At 32.8% G+C, this 22,457-nt stretch overlaps 2 protein-coding genes across 3 annotated transcripts; one reads left to right on the top strand and one right to left on the bottom strand.

Moving 5' to 3' along the window:
* Positions 1-664: 664 nt before the first annotated feature.
* Positions 665-3,958, bottom strand: LOC148604957 (lipopolysaccharide-induced tumor necrosis factor-alpha factor homolog). Its single transcript, XM_088548321.1, has 3 exons — positions 3,797-3,958; positions 1,729-1,921; positions 665-1,326 (listed from the first exon to the last, which is right to left on the bottom strand). The coding sequence occupies exons 1-3, from the start codon at positions 3,873-3,875 to the stop codon at positions 1,215-1,217; spliced, it is 384 nt and encodes a 127-aa protein (XP_088404447.1). The 5' UTR covers positions 3,876-3,958; the 3' UTR covers positions 665-1,214.
* Positions 3,959-6,666: 2,708 nt separating this feature from the next.
* Positions 6,667-22,186, top strand: LOC148604956 (replication factor C subunit 3-like). 2 transcript variants are annotated; one of them, XM_088548320.1, is made up of 8 exons: positions 6,667-6,691; positions 12,209-12,414; positions 13,711-13,808; positions 14,818-14,999; positions 15,611-15,747; positions 16,177-16,275; positions 16,720-16,789; positions 20,704-22,186. In XM_088548320.1, exons 2-8 carry the CDS (start codon positions 12,278-12,280, stop codon positions 20,890-20,892), a joined length of 912 nt encoding a protein of 303 aa, XP_088404446.1. In that variant the 5' UTR covers positions 6,667-6,691; positions 12,209-12,277; the 3' UTR covers positions 20,893-22,186. The 2 variants fall into 2 exon arrangements, with proteins under 2 accessions (XP_088404446.1, XP_088404445.1); XM_088548319.1 differs by lacking the exon at positions 6,667-6,691 and adding an exon at positions 7,103-7,266.
* Positions 22,187-22,457: the final 271 nt, after the last annotated feature.

Raw genomic sequence — 22,457 nt, 5'->3', positions numbered from 1 at the left:
AACATTCTCTTAAATGCATTCTATTCCAAGTCTGATCCTAATTGGCGCGAAGCTATATATGTACGTCGATCTACACTTCTTTAACAAGAAACCTAGTCAGGTCAATTTTATTTCTCTGTATTGTATCTCGAAAGTCCCCGTTTAATTACGGCGGAGCACAAACTAGCAATTTATTTGTTTTGTCCCTCAGAAACCCCATTTTCACAGAAACATTTTGAATCGGAATTCTTTCGCCACATGAATTTAAAAAAAAAATATTTTGTCACAATTTTATGTGATTTTTTTACAATTTTTTGAAAAGTTTGGACAGTGGCCATTTGAAATGTGGTCATGTTTAAAAATTCAAAACCTTTGAGAACATCTACATATGTGGTCTATTGTTTTGTCAAGTTTGGTTTCAATAATCAATTTAGCCGTTTCTGAGGAGATATACACGGACATGACGGTGCAGTTAAAAGAAAGAAGAATTTTATAACAGAAGTAAAAGAGATATGGTCTTCAACTTCGTCTGGAGAATGCTAAAATATATTTACATGTTAGCTTTCAGTCCAGAATAACATTCAGTGAAGGAAAGTTAATTTTTATTACGTCAATACCAATTTCCGTTCAATGGTATTGAAAATATGGATGTAAGAAACCAATATTCCTTCAATAAAAAGTCGTGTTCTTAATTCCTTATGTTTTTATTTTTCAATTGTAAACGAAGGACGAAATCATAACAAATTATAACGTTACTACAATGAGAATAAAATAAAAATATATCATAACATTTGACAAAGATTAAAAAATCTTGAATAAATTGAAATAGACCCTTTTGTGGTAAGTTGATGAGCATGCTCAATATACACTTCTGCGAGGTAGGGCTTGGGTACAATAGAATTTTCCTCGCGGAAGTGTACATTGAGCAAGCTGTACGCATGTTCATCGACTACCCCATGGTTAGCTGATTGATTGTTGGGGTTTAACGTCCGAGCAGCAATATTTCAGCAATACCGTGATCACAAAAGGGTCTTTTGTTATTGCAAAAGCTAGAACTATTGAAGACGATAAAAAATATGATAAATCATATAAATGTATTAAAGAATATAAAGCAGAATGTTATATTTGATTACGTAGGTCATATTGATATAGAATATTCTCTATGTTCCTATTTCTGACAACAATGTCCAGTTTCATAAACTTCACCGGTGCTTCCGAGTTCCCGGAATCATTCTCTATGACAATCTATTGTATCGACCGACTACCTGCTGACACTGTGGGCACGTGTGAACTACATCCTTGCACGCATCGACGCAGAGTGGAATTAAACAGCAGCCCAGCCATAGCCTGTAAAAGACGGATGGATTTTATCTAAGTAACTAGTAGCTGTGTGTCATTATATAGTACCCAGGTTCTATTACTTGAATGAAGTGCGAAAAGGTTTTGGATAATGTAGAAAAGAAGATCTGGAAGTTGGCGCTGGCCATGGCAAATCGGAAATAGATCATTTCAAGATAACATTAGCATAGACTGAAAGTAACAAAATAAATAATAATATAAACTTACTAAATATCTCTTAAAACGGATAAGATCGATCAAGGAATCAATTTTAAGTTGACGATTAAGAGCCCCAGCTGGGTCCTGCTAATTTTCCACGACATATGAAGCTGTCGAAATTTTAAGCGATAAATTTTGGGTTAAACTATATAGTAAGTTCTTAATTATTGCATTAGTGTTATAAATTCCTACCCAACAAGGCACAATCCACCAACAGCAATCCATGTTAGGGTTCCCGTCTCGTACGATATTCCTGTCATGATGTCTGTGTTGCATGCTGGACACTGTAGACGCACTGGTGCCTCACGGAAAGTCTGTCTGACCAAAACGCTTGGTTCCTGGGTAAGGACAACGGTGGACTGTTGTCCTGCCGTGGCACTGTATGCTACAAAACATGCAAAAGTCAAATATAATTAACTGATTAAGAAGGAAGTAAACATGTAAACCGAACGATTTTGTACCTAGTAATTTATTTGGTTAATACATGTGACATGTGAGTATCTGCATCTTCTATGCTCAATTCTGTATGGTATAGTCGGAAAATGAAAGGTTGATACACGATCGAGTAGTCGGTTTACACATGTAAATGCATACAATCTGCACAATAGTGATAGATATTTTGTTTGTTCAGGGTTTAGTTTTTCATTGTAGGCATGCATACGTATACATACAAAGCGTGACTTTTCACAAACAATATCAAAACTCAAGTTCACACCAGCACCGATCGATTGTACATGAACATGTAATCGTTACGGTCACAACCAACAATATACTTGTGTTGCTGTTTCACTTACATAGACCCTAGGCTAGGGTGCCTCGATATTTTATACTGACAAAGTGTGCCCTAGACTATGGTGTTTTAGGACTCTATACTGTGATATATAGTGGGTCATAGGTTAGGGTGTTTCAGAACTTTGTATTTGTCGTAACTTAATCAAAAATGGGATTTCACATCCTAGGTTTTATGGTGATGTAATAAAGCTCGAAAGAATCATTTTAGCCTGGAAAAAGTGTTTGGATAAACTTAATATCTATAAGGGTTTTCTGAAATGTATCATTGTTGAATTTTTGAATTATGTTTCATTGGTTTTGAAATTGGCTCTCTTATGAATAAATTAAATATCAATTAACTTTATTACATTATAAATTAATTTGAGAAAAATACTGTAATCTATTGGTTAAAATAATGTTGTTATATCTCAATGGATAAAAAAATATTGACACGCCTCTATTCAGTTAAATTGAGAGTTACTTTTCTCATGTTTCAAGATAAAAATATGTTTTTAAATTAACTTAAAAGAATTGGCTATGATAAAAATTTTGTCTATTGAAAAATAACATTTCAATTTTCAGTGTGCATATTCTGTTTATTGCACTTCGCATTTTCATTATTGCCAATTCTTAATTATACTTATTCCTTTCAATACTTTTATCGTGGCATTTGAACGAAAACCTTGTTTTTTAAGACATTTTGTGATATGATAATGCAATCCAGGGACAAAGACCAGACATGGAACACTACAAAGAACATAAAGTAACTAAAATCATATATACAAAGTAACAAAAGCAAATGAGCAATTTAACTCGGACTCCATTAAAAACTGGGAGCATGGACCAGGTCCACGGGTAGGGTAAGCGTCCTCTGGTGTTCTAGAAACAATCGCCTAGTTGCCCATACAAAGTTAAGTCCGGGATAAACGAAAGACGAAAGGAAAGCCAGGACATGCTGAACAAATCAGTTTTCATGGCGCAGATGGAAAAAATGCAAAGCTGTTTCTACTGGTTCATAGATGTTGATGTTTAGCAGTTTCGGTAATGCAAGCAAAACAACTACAATTGGAGATCTGTGTAGTTTAAATTTGTATTTATATCGTAATTTGAAACTTTTAGTTAAAAATTATTTACTTATAGTTAATGATGTTATTTGACCGCTTTTATGGATCATTGATCTTAATGGATAACAGTGACGCATTAACCAGTTCAAACAAATGTATAAAAATAAACGTTTTGTTTGTTTAAGACTCAATTTTCATCTTACTGCTCCTACTTTTATAAGCCCTTATAAAGTATAACACTTACATATGTATTGATATGCCTTTTTTTCATGAACTATTAATTAAAGTGTACACTTTTTCGTATTATTGCATGCCATTCAATTTTCAGTTGTCAAACAAACAATTCGTGATGGCGTTCAAGTGAACCACATGATGACGACAAGATATGAAATGCTATATAATCGTTGATAATGTAATTCTCTTACCTGGTGGTGGTCCACCCTGTCCCGGGGGTGGTACTTGTTGAGGATATCCTTGTTGTGGGTAGGGAGATCCTTTCTCCATTATTAATTTTAAGTTCACAAGTATAGATTAGACCACGACAAGCGATAGGTTAAGATAAGAGGACCGATTTAAATATCCAGTAAAGGAGGGTTTACACAAATTTCGTAATACTGCATGGTGTGTGGGTTAAATTACAAAACAAAATGGTTTGAGGTTAAAAAATATGTACACAATGATTTATGTATTCGATTATAAACATTTTTGCAAAATGTAATGACATTTAAATTGAAATGGCATGTTGGTCCTTTTTAAGCGGCTAGCCATGGAATTTATAACATAGCTAATATATGAACAAAAGACAAAATAAGATAATTATTCTCATATCTTCTCCACGATCCCATCCAGAGCAACGTATGCTAGCAAATAGGAGAGTGAACACTTTCTAAGACCTATATATACTGTAAACTATATTTCCTTAGTTCTATTTAAAGTATCTTAAGCATTTTTTTACATTATTAGTACTAGCTCTTACGTTATACGTAAGAATAAATACGAAAATTAAAGCACATACATTTCAAAGTTGTATTATCTTGGAAATGGAAATGATGAAGTTTTGTCTGCGAAATTTATTGATTCTGTGTTTAACTGTATGTACACGTTCATTGCACAGGTGCTTAGTTTGACAAATCATTTTGTTATAGTATGAATTTAATAATTAAGTTGTTTTCTACACGAAATATATGCGTTTCAAACCATGGGTTGTTGTGTCAACGAATATATGTGTAACTGTTTTGAATTAGATATTTCAGAAAAAAAATTACAAAAAGGGCATTTATCAATGAACAACTAAGTACATGACTGAATCAGTACGCACTGAAAAAGCCGAGGCATCAACTCTATAGTTAGACATATATATACATAATTAAACCCTTTACCGAATTTGAGCCCATTCCTAAACAAACATTAGAAATCAGAGAGCATAAGTACTTACTAATCACCAGAAAAGATACACCGTGGATGTGGACATGAAGCAAAATTCACAAACGGAAAAGAAAGTAATACCTTGATTTTTACTATGAAGCGACAAACAGGTTATACGAAACATATTTTGAATTTGAATGCGAATAATTTCATATGTCTATCAATAGAAGGAGAGCAACTGCAAAAAGTCACAGTGAAAACTATAAAGGGTCACGCACAATAGGAGAGTTCGCCAATCTCATTAGTGATGTCATATTCACTAATTTGCATATCATTAAGTGTCAAATTGGTTTGCAAATAAACAACTAAATAAACAATTGACAATTTCATTATCATAATCCCAATTTACAAATCTTTATAACTTTGTTATTTTATATCCAATTTTGGTTCTGTAAAATGTTGCATTTAGATAAAATTATTCATATTTTGTATGGGAATCTATAACTCTTTTACGTGAAAAATAAATTTGAAATGATATCTATATGTAAACCTCTATTTTCATATAAAATTATTTTAAAAATTTTACGCTCACAGGGGCGGATCCAGGATTTTAGAAAGGAGGGGGGCGCACAATTAAATTGTCAAAAAAAAACTGAGGTTAATTTTTTAAATATTCTTCTAGAGTGGGTGTAATGTAGATATCTTTTGTGGTAAAATTAGCGAAAAATTAAAGTTTCAACCTAAAACCGCCCTAATCTACCCCTCACAACCCATGCTTTGCAAATTTTAGTGGGGGCGCACACACGCTCGCCATGCCCCCGCCCGAATCCGCCCCCGGCTCATATAGACTAACTTCTGAAAATTCCATGAATAAACAGAGTTTTATTGGCGGTTTAGGGAACCAAAAGAATTTTTCAATTATCTTTAAAAATGAAAAAGTTATGATGATTTAAAGTTGATTTCCCATGCCATCCAATGGATTTTTTGCCAACCGAAACCAAATCACAGGTAAGTGATGACATCACGAGGAACTCTAGATCTCTTAGCCAGCACTCCACAGTTTAGTTTAGTTTCGCACTTTTGGCTAGGGTATGAAAAATGACATAAATGGAAACCGGTAGTTGCTATAGTGATTAAAAATGAAGAATCTATTGTTGATAAAACATTTTCTGAAAAAAAGGGGACTTTTAAAAGTATTTTGCAATGTTTTATATATATTCAATGTTGAAGGGGCTTTTTTTCAATGACAATTTGACTTCATTGTGAAAGTGAAAGTAAGTCAATTTTTTACCATGCTAAATTTAATAAGTGGATTACAAAGTGAAATAGCTCAAAATCTAACCGGCGATGCCCATATGAGGAAGCGGTTTTTGAAGGGAAAAGTTTGAACAGTTTCAGGGATTGAAATAAAAATTTCAGATATTTTGCGGGAAATTTGATATTTTTAAACCTGATTTTATGAACTTTTTTGCAAATTTTCGCATATTTTTGCATGGTTTCTATGGTAACCCTATATGCTGTGGGTAATTTGTTACCAGAAAATTTTTACTGCATCCTGAAGGCCTTGGCTTGAGCTATTTGTAGATATATAAATTTACAGATGCTTGACAATTTTTTAAAGTGATAAATGTTACAAAGCATCAGATTACAAGACCAAAATTAGGCAGTTCTACACTACTGTGGAGTGCTGGCTTATATGCTATCAAAACTAGCCACCGTCAAATGTATCGCTTAATTTCTACATATACGTACACACGTAGCACGAAATCAGAACGTTTTAAATGAGAGAAAGCTTAACTAGAACATTCTGTTATAGGATACATGTACACTAGGTCTATGAAGATCTAGTCTTCTAAGATTTGCAATCAGTACTGACAGCTCTATTTAAATATCTAAGTATATAACATAATGTTCAAATTTTGCATTTTAGGTAAAACCTGTACATTGTTGATTAGGTAAGTTATCTCAACTGAAGTGATCCTTAGAGGGGAAACGAATCTACCACTGAGACTGATGTAAGATCAAGGATTTTTACAGTCTTTATTATAAGATATCAAACCAACCGTCGTAACAGATACTGTCCGAACTTAAATTGTAGTTTTTGCTTGGCCCATTGATTCTCCCAGATCCTTCGTGGTTGGCTCCAATTTCTTAATATTAATATAATTCCTTCAAATATATGTAAATAGTGGCTTGGATCACAGGTAGAGTTTTAGACTTGATATGCATGTAATTATCAATCATTGTTTATAGGCAATGAATATACATACATTTGTGAATCAAGTCTAAAAAAGATTGTAAAACGAGAAAAAGCGTAATTCCGGAACAATTCTAACTCCGAAACTGTTCAAATTATAATTTTAGTCAACATCAAATCGACGCTTTAAATAGAAATCCCGCGGGAAAGAACTTTAATCGAAACAGTGTATCTGAAACTGAAATAATGAGTTTATGGGTTGACAAGCACCGACCCACAGCTCTTCATAAGCTAGATTATCACAAGGAACAAGCATCTCATTTAAAGAAATTGGTAATCTTAAGTCTAAACGAAGTTTAAGATTACCGTCAATGTAAAATTAGTATGTTTCTTGATTGACGGTTGTACGATACAATGCCGATTACTTCTCACCTCTCTTAAATTCTGTCATAATATGTTCTATGCAAGTCTGACAGAAGCTGTACTGGGACTGGATGCACTTGTCATTTTCTTCCCTTACAGATTTGAAAAGCAATTGTTGTGGGTCACAGCAAAGACCTCTGTGTTAGAAACTGTCATACCCCTGGGCAGTTCCCGACAGAAAAAAATAAATAATTTGGGTGTTGTGTAATTTAGAGTAGGAAGTCCTCTTTAAAATGTCCAATGTATTAACTTATTTCCTTTGTGACTTTGATGAGCCGTACTCCTCAGGTGAGGACCTTGGTGTCTTTAAAATTCACTCCACTCATCGCTCAATATTCGATCTGACTAATTACCGAAAAGAAGTGACAAGAAATTGATTTAGCAACAAGAAGTTTGAATTAGCGACAAGAAACTAAAAAATACTGACAAGAGGAGATGGACTATATTTGCTGTTTGAATTATAAAAAGATAAAAAATAGAAATAATTGTAAAAAGTTATAAATCTCTGGTTATATTTTAAAAAAAATGACATGCAAAGTTGATAAAAACAGACATTGATGTCTCAGTTAAAAAATTGCCATATAAGGTTTAAAATTTTGGGAAACTAATATTAATCAAATATATCATTGTAAATGACATTTTAAAAAATAATAAAGAAATAAATTGATGAAAAGGGTGAGAAATAACGTAATTTACAAAGATTTGAGTTTTAAAATGCTATGTTTTATCAAAAGATTAAGATATATGCTATCTATTTCTTTGATGTTGTATGTTATTTTTATTTTTAAAAGAATTTGAAATCATTCTTTTATTTTTAAAAAATATTTGAAATCATTCTTAAAAAATGCAGATATGTCAGGGTTCTAGGTCATTCTAAATTGCAATAGATTTGTATATTTACGTATATCAGCCAATCGGATTTATAAAGTTATGACATTCATCCACGCGCCAGTCAACAAGGTGTTAATCACTGACTTATGGTGACTCGTAGGTCATTAAATTGTTAATTGAGGTAGTTATTATATTAATTACCTGAAAGAAGCCACTTGCCCTTTGATCTCACAATCAAGAGTTTTGGTAGCTAGAATCAAACACACTGATTATTTTGATGTAAAATTAAAAATACAATTGTCCGTAATAAGTGTTTTTAGCATCATAATTTATGAAGCCATAGACCAGAAAACTAAATAAAGTAAAAACACTGTTGATGATTCTAGGCGCGGTTGTTTTGTTTGTCATTTACGTTCAAAGGGTTACTAGAACAGAACTTGTTTTTCTACCAAGCTTACATGCATTCAATACACCCAAGCTGAAGAAGCCACACTTTTTACTCATCTTTAATATAAAAAAAGTTGTTTTTTTACGGTCTCGAAATGGTCCAAAATGAATCCCTGTCATTGTATAAACCTTTAGTATAGTTGATTTTCGCGCTTTTGTTGTCGAAAGTTCGCACCATTTTTACAGGTGTTCCGCCCGGAAATCACCCTGTGTTTGTTTTGACATTATTCTTCTGGTATTATCGGGGTTTTGCTGTGGAGCAATGGTGCGACCCGAGACGCCCGAACATCAGAAAAGATGTCAACTTCCGTCGTTTGTTGATGTGGTTGATAAGTATTCCTTGTCTCTCGATTTTTACGTAGATCAGACCGTTAGTTTTCCCGTTTGGATAGTTTTACACTAGTAATTTTTGGGGCCCTTCATAGCTTACTTTTCGGTGTGATCCAAGGCTCAGTGTTGAAGATCATACTTAGACTTATTATTATGGTTTATACTTTAAATAAATTGTGACTTGGATGGAGAATTGTCTCATTGGCACTCATGACACATTTTCTTATATCTATTCAGTGTGTCTGAATTATCATCAAAGCAACTCTTCCACAATTAAACTTCTTTTGAAACTGAATTTGAACAGTTGTTAAATCACTATGTAGTCATTGCATATTGATATCAAGAATAACCCATTCCAAAACTTCAAAATGGAAGAGTTTGGGCTATGGAGTGAATGTGTAGGTGACAAAAACACCAAATTATCAAAGAACAGGGCTTTTACTTCTGTTTTTCATCTTAGAAATTGTCAGGGAGTCTACAGCAATGGACAGAATTTCCGTACCCTTAAACAAGATAGCCCCCAGTGTGCAAATGAGCAGATATTGATAAACATCAATATTACTTTATACTCTCTTGTTCTTCACCTGCACAGAGTGCATGCAAACTTGAGTGATGCTTAAATACAGCAGATTTACACTGTTACAGCTGAAAGTGCTAGGTATACAAGAAGAGAAGTTTTCTTGAAATTATTGATCCCCGATAAAACAAATGGATTTTAGGAAACTTCACACAACTATCAAGGCAATCATATACATGTAGATACACACAGAAATTTCAACTGGTTAGATGAGATACAAAATAGTTCATGGTAATACACCAGCTTCATATACAGTCACTGTTGTACTGTGTGGATCAATAAAACTTCTGCATTATCTTCTATTTCTCTTCACATACCAAATATCATCGACCTTTGATATAAAGTGGGTGTTGAAAATTTGCTATGGAGAAATACTCTTACAATTGCGAATACCAGGAAGGTAATCCCTATGTTCTGGCCTTCTATGAATTTGCTCTTAAGCAAGACAAAAATCAAGATTTAGCAATGCATTGAAAAGAGGATATGTGTGCATAAAAATGAATGTTAATATATGAAACGATTTTGATGTACAGATATATGAATGCAGAAGAGGTAAAATCATTAGTCTATACATGAATATATGCAACATGCAAGAAATAGGCAAACAGTGAATATATATGTTTTTTAATCAGTGTCTTAGCTAGGCAAAATGGAGGGGCGCGGTGCCCTGCCCCTCTGCCATATTACCCCCTTAGTGCCCATTTATAATTATCTGAACATTTCACTTGTATTAATAAATTACACCAAGCCAATTAAGAAGTGTCACCTTCATTTACCACATCCTGTCGTAATTAAACTCGGGTATACCTCAGGTAATTATTGGTGATCATTCAGCTGATCAGGGTTGTCGGATGATGATCATTTACAAGTAGAAATTGGATCCCGGTTGGATCAATCACCATTTCATGGACAGCCAATCATTGGTTAATAATTATTTTCTTTTGTACAATTAATTTTAAAAATATTTTCAAGTTGACAGGTCTCTGTTATGTAGAACCATGGGTGTAAACAATTGCATGTTGCGTTTGTTTGTTTATTCAATATGTCAGTTATCTCTGTCAGTTCAATTCTTATTAAAATTTTCTGTATTGTCAACAGTACAGGTAATTTTTCAAAAGTTGTAATTACATTAGTTAGAGAAAATAATATGATTTTGAAATTGAATTGAGAAAATAATGATTTTGAAACTGAATTTGAGCAATATTGAATATTTGTTACATTTCATGCAACATTTTACCTCATAGTATGTCATAAATGTTAAGAATCACTTGCCCTTAATCTCCTTTATGGTGTGATAGTATACTGCTTTATATTCTACAAAAGTAATGTTAATTTTTGTCTACACATCATTCTTGTATTATTCAATAAGAATACATACATACAAGAAAAGCAAAAAAAAAATGAATAAAAATGTTTCTGACTTAATGGAAACATAAATCTTAAAGAAAAACTTCAAATACACCAATGTTCCTTTTTGGTGGAAAAAACATGATAAGTGTTAAAGTGCCCTCTTCCCTGCACACACTATTTTCAAATCCTAGCTAGAACACTGATTATGTGTAAATGGAATGAAGCATTCATGAAGTCATGCAATGTCTTGCTGTTATCTGTATGAAATACATGTATGTCACATGCAGCTGAAATATATAAAAAATTAAAGAATCACCATGGGAATACTGTTAAAGAATATATATGAATTTCAATATACAGATAAATGAACACAAGCAGTAAAAGCACTAGTCTGTACATAAATATTTGCAACATGCAAGTGATAGGCATAACTACACAATATGTATAAATGAAATGAAGCATTCATGAAATCATGCTATGTCTTGCTATTATCTGTATGAAATGTCTCACATGCAGCTGAATTATATAAAAAAAAGTAATGTATCACCATAGGAATACTGTTAAAGAATATATATAAATTTTATTTTGCTTCTGTTGATGCCAATAAAGCTTGGGTTTTCAACTCTATGGGTGGAAATATATCACTTCTATGGGAGGTTACCCCAATTTTCAAGTGCCTCCTCCCGTTCCATGTACTGGAACAGCCCTTACAATCTTTTCTATTTTCAGTTCTCCTATTAAAAAAGGAAATTTTTTTTCATCTTTTTATTATTCAAACAGCAAATAATTAGAGTCTGTCTCCTCTTGTCGGTAGTTTTTTTAGTTTCTTGTTGCTATTTCAAGTTTCTTGTCGCTTTTTGTCGCTAAATCAATTTCTTTTCGTTTCTTGTCGGCTATTAGTGAGACCTCTCAATATTTAATGATTCATCTCTCTCACACTTGACGGTTCATTTTCCATCACTAGCATTCATAGCTCTAATACTTACTCTGACTGTGTAATGTATCCTTTGATTATATTCTTTAAACTTCTGCTCAAATCTAAGTGTTCCATATTCATAATTTCAATCCAATGTTTTTCTTATTTTTGTACAAACATATAGCTGAAAAAATTCATAATTTTATGATATTTCTGAAGGCAAGTGAAATACATGTACATTTGTACTTTCAAATTGTGTCTCAAATGTTTTGTGAAGACATCATTCCACTCAGTTTCTCCCATAGAGTGAAGAAGACAATACTTATGCTTGATGTAGTTTTGACCTTAGAGTACTTTTTATTGCTGAGATGACTTTTGATACATGTCTCTATCTATTTCAGGTTCAAGGTGGTGATTTTCCACATCTGTTAGTTTATGGTCCCTCAGGTTCTGGTAAGAAGACCAGGATTATGTGTCTCCTCCGAGAGATGTACGGATCTGGTGTAGAGAAATTAAGGATAGAACAACATACTTACACAACACCATCAAACAAGAAGATAGAAATTTCTACAATATCTAGCAATTACCATATAGAAGTCAATCCTAGGTAAGGTGTTAAGGTGTTTTGGTGCTAGAAAAAAATATTACTGTTGACCACTTACTGCCTTATTAGAGAATTAACGAATTGAATTTACTTTAGAGAGTAAGAGGTTCTGGTTGTTTGCAATGTTCCACTTCAGAAAAATCAAAAGGTCCTGATAAGTTGTACATTTCATATCACTTATCTTCATACATGTGCACATTTACTATACTTGTACGGTGAAACTTCTCCAAACCAAACCCGCAGAAAACCGGTCTTCCCTTCAAACCAGCCGTTTTTAAAAGTCCTGACTGATATACCTTAAAACCTGTGTGTTTTGTCTTCAATAGATTGGCCATCCCCACAGTCTTAGTTACATATTTCAAATAAAAACAACCTCTCAATTCCGGCCATTCAGTTATTGTTTACCTGTAATAAATGTGTCAACAAAACTGTAAATGATTACGTAATATTACAGAATTAATAATTCATTCAGTGACCCGTTTGCATTTCATCGGTGGACAGATGATAATTGAATGGCACAGTATTTTAAACAACAAATTTAATCCAGACATTACATTTTGGTTGGCTTAAATCGTGTTAGAAAAATTAGACTCCAAATCTTATCTATGTGTAATTAGGATACCTTACACACACACATACATGTATAGCTGAAATATCTTAGCAGTGATCAGTTTGCTTCAACCGGATTTTTACAAATGCCAGTCTGATAGAGAAAATATTATTTTATATATCTTCCACACTTAAATGACCTACTTTTTTCTGTACTCTAAAAGTTTACTACAAGTTTTTTTTACAAACAATGGCATTGTTACAATGATTGTACAGTGAAAAGTAAACACCAAATAAACCAGAATCATGTCTTAACCAGACACCACATGAAGTATCTTTATGCCTGTTCTAATCCAATCAGAACTAGTATAATCAGAACACCTATTGTCATAGAACTAACTTGTCAGTCTGTGCCAACAACTTTTTCAGCTTCTGGCCCCCAGTCCAAAATTGACAAGTTTCCCTTAAATATTCAAATAAATTATCATAAAGTTTTACTAGCCCCCACCAATTTTCACCAGTTTGGGGCATAGGGCTAATGGCTGAAGACACGGACTGTTACGTATATGTTACATTGTACTTTCACAAAGAGTGTGCTACAATTTACATAAATTTACACATACTTTAATTATAATAGTTTTAGACACTTTATTGCTGAATACAGGTGGTGGTTTAGACAGTTTTTGCTGTACATAAACACTATCATCTCAGGCTAGTCTTGTTATTGATTATTTTTTCATGTGATTTCAGTGATGTTGGAAACCAAGACAGAGTTGTTATACAGGAACTCATCAAGACAGTGGCTCAGGTCAATCAGCTAGAAACTTCTACACAGAAAGATTTCAAAGGTTTGGTTATCATACTTGTAGTTACCATCTGTTAAAGTATGGTTGCTTTTTTTTTTTTTTTTTTTTTTTAAATAATTAGATACTGTAAAGGTGTTTACTTTCGTGGCTGCTTATTGTCACATATTCTGTCAAATAAGCATACTTGTTGATATCAATTTTTGTAGATTTGAAAAATGACCAGTGTTACAATGTATATTATTTTGAAATTAGTACACCACGAAAATTGATATGTTTATGATAGATATCATCTTACTTTTTTTTTCAAAATGCCCTATCCAACACATATGTAACTTCCTCATGCCGAGATGTTTTTATATGCAGATGTGATTTTCATCAACTTTAAAGTGGAAAAAAAACTTTATCAAATCCACATTTTACTGTTAGATTTCTTTTTTTAATGTATGTTTACTATCTATTTCACCAATTTCCACTTTCTTGTTGGCTTTGTAAAATCATGTCTTTATAAGAGAGGTTAATTATAGAATCGACATGACAGCAATTTGATTTTGGAAACCTCTCACATCGAGAGAAAAAATTTTCATAGTTTTAATATCAAGGCTTGCCAAGATATTAAAACTATGGAAATTCATTTCTTTAGTTGTGTGAATTTCATAATCAACAAGCTACAGATGTAGATTCTGTTATTTTTTCAAAACAAAATCATAGGTGTCATTTGGCAAATGAGATTTTATAGACAATTCAATACAATCACACTACAACCGATTGCCCCTATCTTTTTTGCCAGTAAGGGCCTGAGAAATTGAATCTCAAGAGATGAGGACTATTTTTCTCATACATGTATCAATCAGGAGTTGTAAAAATCTGTTCAAAATTTGAGAAAATTCATTTCACAAAGACAATTTTATTAGGCTTCAAAATGAAATTCTACATTGTACCTTTTATCCAGGGACATATTAAATAAATGAAGTTTTAACCTTGTTCATCACTGCCATACTGCAACTAACAGTTTTTACTCTGTATCTGATTTGTATGGTATTCCTTATTTTAGTTGTAGTCCTGACAGAAGTAGACCGATTGACTAAAGATGCACAGCATGCCTTACGGAGGACCATGGAGAAGTATATGGCTACATGCCGTCTTATTCTGTGTTGTAATTCTACCAGTAAAGTGATCCCTGCTATCAGGAGTAGGTGTTTAGGAGTAAGAGTCCCTGCTCCTTCTATAGAAGAGGTAATCAGATCTGTAATATTATATTAATTGTAATCATTTCAGTCTATACATCTTTTTTATAGCATTTGAAATAGCTGTACCCTTTTACACCCAATATTTGATATGACTTGTGTTTCAGCAGTAAATGAATTAAGTTTGTATTCATTTACTATCATCAGCTGCCTATTACTCATTCCTTGTTTACCGATGATAATAAAAAAAAATGTACAATTAATTAAGTATTAGGCAAAATCAGAAAAAATTGATTCATGCATGACAAAAAATCTCCATTCTGACTTAACTTTCACTCGAGGAGATTGTCTTCATTTATGATGACCACTATTTGATCTCTGCATCTATGGAGATTTTTTGAATTTTTTCATTAGAATGTTAGAAAATTGAAGTTTTGATATCTGTTGTTATCTGCCCTTGAAATGTTCATTTGCAGTGCAATTCAATGAAACTTTGATTAGTTTAACATTAACAGTATGTAAAATCTTATCTTTATTCCTTGACTCTGGTTGTACAAATAGTCAAATTTCACTGTCAAAGTGGTGGGTTATTTCATATCAAGTTTCAATCATTGCCTGATTCTAAGAAAGACTTGCTTTAATGAAATCTATCTTTTACAGGTTTGTCATGTCCTTCAGAATGTGTGTAAGAAAGAGTCTTTAAGTCTTCCCCCAGAACTGGCCAGAAGAATTGCTGAAAAGAGTAACAGAAATCTGAGACGTGCAATACTGATGTGTGAAGCTTGTAGAGTTCAACAGTAGGTTTACAGAGTTCTTCCAATGTCTTACAATGATCATTGAACAAAGTAGTGTTTTTGAAAAAAAAATTTTTTTTATTTCCATTAAGCTTCCTGCAAAACTGGATGTTTTAATGCAATAAATTAAAAGTAGAATTACATATTTACATGTACATATTTCTGTGTGCTTGACTAGATTATCTCCCTTTGACTATATTTATAGCTCTGTTAAATCATGATTTTTTTTTTAATATGGGCATTTCATTTTGATATTTTGTGAATTTACAGGGTATTTAGTGTGCACCACATGATTGAGGATATTTCTTCAACACCAAAAAGTTAAGACATTCCACGACTTCAATAAATTTCTATACTAATGAAAAAGTTGATAAATTTAACTACTTGGAAGTTGGAGTATTTGTTTGTCACATTGTTGCTTTCTTATTTCAGACAAAATTTTAGTGCTGATCAGGAAGTAACTGAACCAGACTGGGAATTATACCTCAGGGAAACAGCTCAATTAATAGCCCAACAGCAAAGTCCTAAAAGGTTCGAGAAATGTATTCCTAATGGCAAGACTAAATTGTGTCACTATGAGAGATTAATGTTAGTCATTAAGTGGTTCACTCAATAAATTCAAACTTTGTATCTTACACCTAGATTAGTGACCATACTTTGATGGCTGTTTGAAGAAGAAAGGTTATTTTCACAGGGCTGACAAGCAGGATGCAGTTAAAAAATTTAGAATCTCACATTACTGTGAAAGTTCTATTGTTCGTGGGGTACCAATTTTCGTGGATTTCGTGGGTAAGGTAAACCACGATATTGGGTTCCCAACGAAAAGGATTATTTTCTTTAAATTGTTTGGCAGGATCATCAATACCACGAATTAAAGAATCCACGAACTTGTGATATTCCCCATAACCATGAAAATTGATACCCATGAATATAAGTACTTTCACATTAAGTTTACAGATTTTTGTTTTGTTGTAGATTACTAGAAGTAAGAGGAAGACTGTATGAGTTATTGACCCATTGTATTCCACCTGATGTTATTATTAAGGTATTTCTAAATTAAGATTCTTTCAACTGTAATCACTGATTAACATACTTTGGTGGAGTTAATCATGGAATATATGTCTTTTTTATTTAAAATCTAAAATCCTGTTGATTTTCAAGGTGAAGAATCAAGGTCACAGTGGGACATAAATTTTGCAACTTGGTAAAAATGACATTCGTTAAATAGATGTTGGGTAAATTTTGTTAATATTTTTAAAAACTTTATCCTCATTTTTAGCTCATCTGGTCTACATGGCTGCTGTTACTGAAAATAGGCCAGTGGTCAAATTGCAGATTTTGCAAATAACTCAAAAACAGTTCGGCCTAGCTAAAATCTGGCAGGGAGTAAAATTGTTCAGCATAATGAATTGGACCTATGCCGAAATTTTCCGAAAGACCTGTTGAAGGAAGAATGAGTTGTGGGTCCTGAAATTTATTTTTTTCCAGAATTATATTTCCAACTTTGAAAATTATCTCCTCTGAGTCTACTAAGAGGATGGAATTGTAACCAAACGTGGCATGAATATTTGTTAGTATATCCTTAACAGTCTTTTTGTGGAGATTTTTGATCTGTGGAAAAACATGGCTGCTGTCACGTAAAATGGAGGATTTGTGAAAATAACTCAAAAACCAATGGGTTAAGCAAAGTTTATAAGTTAAGGTTCAGTCCAAGTAAAGGTCTAGGAGGGACATTTTTTAATGAATAATGGAGGGAAACCTGAAAAGCTTGTTCACAACATTTTTTTTTCATCTAAAATTTATATAAAAACATGGTTTTGGGGGTACATTCTTTTATGTGATTTGTGATTTTTTTTTTCAAAATTAAAAATGCATAGGCAAGGCAAATGCATATTTTTTTGCAGAATGTATGAAAATTTCTCTCTTGACATCTGGGTAAGAAATTCACTGAATTTTACATATTTTAACTATAAAACCAGTCAAAATTTGCTAAATTTTAGCCAGCCCTGTCCAGAAATTACCAGTTACAGACAGGGGGTCGGGCTAGTATTTCCAACTCTGTTGACATCATATTGATGTCCTTAAGTGTTGGTTTGATAAAGTATTGCATAAAAAATATTTTGAAGTATACAGGGTATGAAAGTTTTCAAGAATATTGCAGTTAATTTATTTAAAAAAACGAATATTGGCATTCTTATGTATGAATGTGTGTGTTATATATTTTGACATGGGAAAAATCTTAGTCAAGAAGGTCAAAGTTTCTCCTAAACTGCTCAGGGGTTTTTAAGAAATGTTATAGACCCATTGTTTGCCATCAGGGCCAAAAATAAAATATTCTTGGATTCCCCAATCCCGCCCGACCCAAAAAAATCGTGACCTGACTAATTTTATTGCTGATTGTTTGTAGAAATTATTTTTTTGTTGTTATATTCCATGCTGTGGTACTCCTGTGAAATGGATGAGTCAAATACATACGAAGGGGATGCTTTTCTTCAAAGTGCCTTTGTAATCATTGTAAATGAAAACGCCTCAATGATGCGATTAGCCTTTCTCTGGTCTTTACCATATCCTCTAGATTGTTCATAAATTTAAATGAACACTAAGTTGCTGTTGTGTTGGTTTCTGTTGCCGTTTATTCAGCTGGAAACTTTAAGAAAAACTTGGTAACAAATGTGTTGTGAAGATTTTCGAAGAAGGTTACATTTGAAGAGGACCATCCCACACTAGACTCGTAAAAGCAGACAGCTCATACTTCTCTCCTGGTGGAGGGTAGTAAAGGGATTTTTAGAATTGTTTCTTTTTTTTTCAAGTCTTGATAAACTTGTATTTGCATATAAAGTCTGGCACATACCCGAACACCACTGTCATCGGCATGGGTAGGGTCTAAAATTTATAACCTGTGCCTGTACCCATCTTTTCTCCGTACCCAAATATTGTTTTGCTAAAATATTCATTCTTACAGTACGTTAAGAACTAAAAATTGCATGAGATATGAAAAAGTCTGTTTCAATGCATTTCTAATCAAGAAAATGATATGTATTTTTCTATTCTTTCTTGTTTGATTGTTTTTTTTAAGTCAAAAGGTCTAAAATATGTAACCAGAAGTTACCATACCCACCTATTTACTGACTATTTCTCATTTTCCTGTCCAAATTTTACGTTTTTTTTTTTTTTTTTTTAATTATTAAAAGGTTAAAACTTCACCTTAAGGCTAAGGATAAAGTTTTGAAAGATTTGATATCTTTTTAAAAAAGAAGTGTTTCAGTTTGAATTTCGTAACGTATCTAGCGTCAATCCCCGTACCAGCAAGAATGGATACGATCTTATCCTGAATGAAAAACAAAATCTCATAAACAGAGTCTGATGCGATTTTGATTTATTGTCAATGAAAATTTTAATTATATTATGATGTTTTATTGTCAAATATGCAATACATTAGTACGGATAACAAAAATACCGGACTTAAATTTTTTGAAAGGGAATTTCGGGTTACACATTTTAGACCTTTTGAAAACAGTAAATCAAATAAAATCTATTTTTTCAACAAACATTTTAAAAATCATTAATTCTAGCCTAACCATCATGTCATTTTGTAACTGTGTACCAACTTTCAGCTGGAAATATCAAGTAGTAATGAAGAAATTGGCAAAATATTATTTGGGTGCGGGTAACACAGTTTAGCCCATACCATCGGCATGATAATTTAGTATAATTTTTTATAACATACTGATAAACATGTTTCAGATCGCTTGACACTGAGGACATACTATGTCAATTTGTACTAGGTTTATCCTTGTCCATTTTTTCAGATATATTTTTTAATTGTGCATGTGACTCTAATTCCCACGTACTAAAGAATTTATTCGCTTTTATTTTCCATGCACCGTGGAATCGATTAGCATTCACGTTCTTTAGTGCATTATTCCCTTTACCAATCACGTGGTAGCATTTCAAAATGATTGACATTTTTGGAAAGCATTTGAAAAATTATTTGGATTTCAATTAAATTTGGTACATGTAGGAAGACATGTTATCCTGAGTTGAACGGTGATTTTGAAAATTTGATTGGAGCAGCCATTTTCAAAATTGCTGATATTTTCTTGTTGTTTTTTATTTCCATTTGCTCGATTTTCAACAATAATTGGTTTTTGTAATAAACATGGTATCCTGAGTTGAATGATAATGGTGGATAGGTTAATTATAAACCACGTTTTACTTCAGTATCTGTTTTTCTTTTCTTTCCTGAATATTTGTGTAAAGCAAGCTATATACTCAGTACTAAAGGATATAGCTTTCTCTGCCTTCTGAGGAGCTATTGGGGCAACAAAGGACAAGGAGACCATTAAAACACGTCGTATTGTGTTACCTGTGTGCCGAGACTGCATTATTATTGGCAAAATACCACCTAAGAGAAATCAATAACATAAATGATTTCAAAAATATCCATATAGTTTTATTTAATATATCTGACATGAGGAAAATGATAAATTGATACACCCTAGAACTTAAAATACTGGCCAATAATGCTGGTTTGTAATTTTCTGTTTACAGGTACCAAAAAAACAAATTAAAAAAAAATATATATTTTACCTACCTACCTACCCACACCTGACTTGATAGGGTCAGGTTTGGGGAAACAAACCATTATTTATTTTTGGCCCTGATATGTAAATATAACTGACAAAGATCTCCATGGGGAGATGATTTAAAAATGGACTTCTGTTTTGGAGCTTGCTCACAATATCTCTAGTTAAATGTATATATATAGTTAGTTTCAGCAGGATAGAGAGTACTTTTTAGTCTGTGTTTTTTTCTCTTTGACGTATCAACTTCCTGTTTATCAAACACATTTGTAGTGATTAAAACATATTTGGAATATTTTTTTCTTCTAGTTGAGCATTTTAGTCTACTTTGAATCTTCTTTAAAAAAAAATAACGTTTTATCTTATTGTTTTATAGGGACTTTTACAAGAGTTGATTTCTAATTGTGATGGACAGCTGAAGACTGAAGTTGTACAGACAGCTGCTTATTATGAACATAGACTACAAATGGGACAGAAAGCTATATATCATCTGGAGGCATTTGTTGCTAAATTCATGGCTATTTACAAAAGATTTATGGAGGAAGGACTTGCTGATTTGTTTTAATGTGATATGTATTTTGATAATTGCTTCACAGAATAATAAAGCCACACTCAAAATAAGAATCTTGCAAAATGTGATTCATGGTTGGAAAGCCTACATGTTTTTTATTTTTGATATTTTTTTTAAATGTCATAGTCATTAGAATGTTCATAGGAGATAAAAATTGTGAAGAATGCACAGTAGATTTCAAATTTAGGGGAGATAACTCTGTAAACAACACTCAAATACAATAGAATCTATTGGATTTTCAATGTTGGTTATCTCCTAAGAGCAGACAGATATGAATGAATACTGAAACATTTCACAGTATAGACCCATAATACAACTTAATTACAAAAATAAAGATATGTAGCCTTTTTTGGCGTGTGTCACATTTTTCAGATTTTGCATGATTCTTACAGACTGCTACTTTAAATACATGGATGAAGAATCAAGTTGGTTTAATCTGTTAGAAAAAAAGAAAATACCTAAGTGCCAATGGAGAGGGAGGATATCAAAAGGGGAAATCTATGGGCAAAAGCAGGATACTGTAAAATTACTATTGTACGTGGGGTACCAATTTCATGGTTTTTGTGGTTCGACTTTACCACGAAAATTGGTTCCCAATACAAAAGGAAATTTCCATAGATGTTATTACTGAAAACCTCAAAACCACGAATTCAAGAATCCATGAACTTGTGTTTCTTCCCTAATCCACAAAAAAAATTGGTTTCCATGAATTAAAGAACTTTCGCAGTATTATGTTCGTTGATGTAGTTGCATTTTGTTCTGCTTTCTGCTAATACTTCTTGTATGCATGAGAACCTTTTTTTTTTTGGACATTTTATGATATGTTATCACTGGATCCTAGATTTGGGCTGGCTGATGGAGACAGTGAGTGCTCTTCCAAGTTGGGTGCATCCTTTTTTCTTATATCCTGTGTGTTATAGTGTTTGTGTTCTATATGGGTCTTGGGAGGTGGGTCTGAATTCGACAGGTTTTTGTGATTTGTTTTGTTGTGTTTTCCCAGGTTAAGGGAGGTTTGAATACTGAAAAATATGTTTAACCCTGCCATATACTTAGTATGTCCCAGGCTAGGACCCTGTAGTCCAGTGGTAGTCGTTTTTGTGTTCGTTTTGTGTTTTTTTTCTATAGCTTGGGTCAATTTTTGTCTTTTATGGGTAATTTGATTACAGCTGTATACTCATCTGGCAATAAATGTGGTAGAGAACACGGGTACAGTGACTTTTATGAAGTTGAATGTAAACTCAAAAATTTATGAAAGATAGAAATGAATAAAGGCAACCTTTGTTCTAAAGCTCTATTTTATAATCCTGCCATACCAAATGGCGACGTACACATGTATGCGATATCCTCTGAAAATGTGGGTGTCTGCCTGGTTGTCTTCCAACAGTTTCCAGATGATAATTTGAGAACAGTTCAATGAATGTTTTCATTCAAAGTTGTTTAGTACCATAAAGTACAGGTGATGTTCAATTTTCAGGGAAATCCAAAATGTAGTTTTTCACTATTACATGGCGGATATCACATAATGTTCCATTAATGCCCCATGTTTGAGTTGAATTAAT

The sequence above is a fragment of the Perna viridis genome, chromosome 10 (assembly GCF_037379345.1).
Source record: "Perna viridis isolate PV_CMFRI_1.1 ecotype Kerala chromosome 10, ASM3737934v1, whole genome shotgun sequence".
Classification (NCBI taxonomy): domain Eukaryota; kingdom Metazoa; phylum Mollusca; class Bivalvia; order Mytilida; family Mytilidae; genus Perna; species Perna viridis.
This window is presented reverse-complemented; position numbering and strand designations above follow the sequence as displayed.

What these genes read in the sequence shown, in the direction of transcription:
- LOC148604957 (XM_088548321.1), bottom strand. Translation starts at nt 3,875, where the DNA reads ATGGAGAAAGGATCTCCCTACCCACAACAAGGATATCCTCAACAAGTA. An exon ending in ACAGGGTGGACCACCACCAG is followed by an intron (nt 1,922 to 3,796) that starts GTAAGAGAATTA and finishes CATGTTTTGTAG; the next exon opens with CATACAGTGCCACGGCAGGA. An exon ending in GGTGGATTGTGCCTTGTTGG is followed by an intron (nt 1,327 to 1,728) that starts GTAGGAATTTAT and finishes CGTCTTTTACAG; the next exon opens with GCTATGGCTGGGCTGCTGTT.
- LOC148604956 (XM_088548319.1), top strand. Translation starts at nt 7,180, where the DNA reads ATGAGTTTATGGGTTGACAAGCACCGACCCACAGCTCTTCATAAGCTA. An exon ending in CATCTCATTTAAAGAAATTG is followed by an intron (nt 7,267 to 12,208) that starts GTAATCTTAAGT and finishes TATCTATTTCAG; the next exon opens with GTTCAAGGTGGTGATTTTCC. An exon ending in CATATAGAAGTCAATCCTAG is followed by an intron (nt 12,415 to 13,710) that starts GTAAGGTGTTAA and finishes ATGTGATTTCAG; the next exon opens with TGATGTTGGAAACCAAGACA.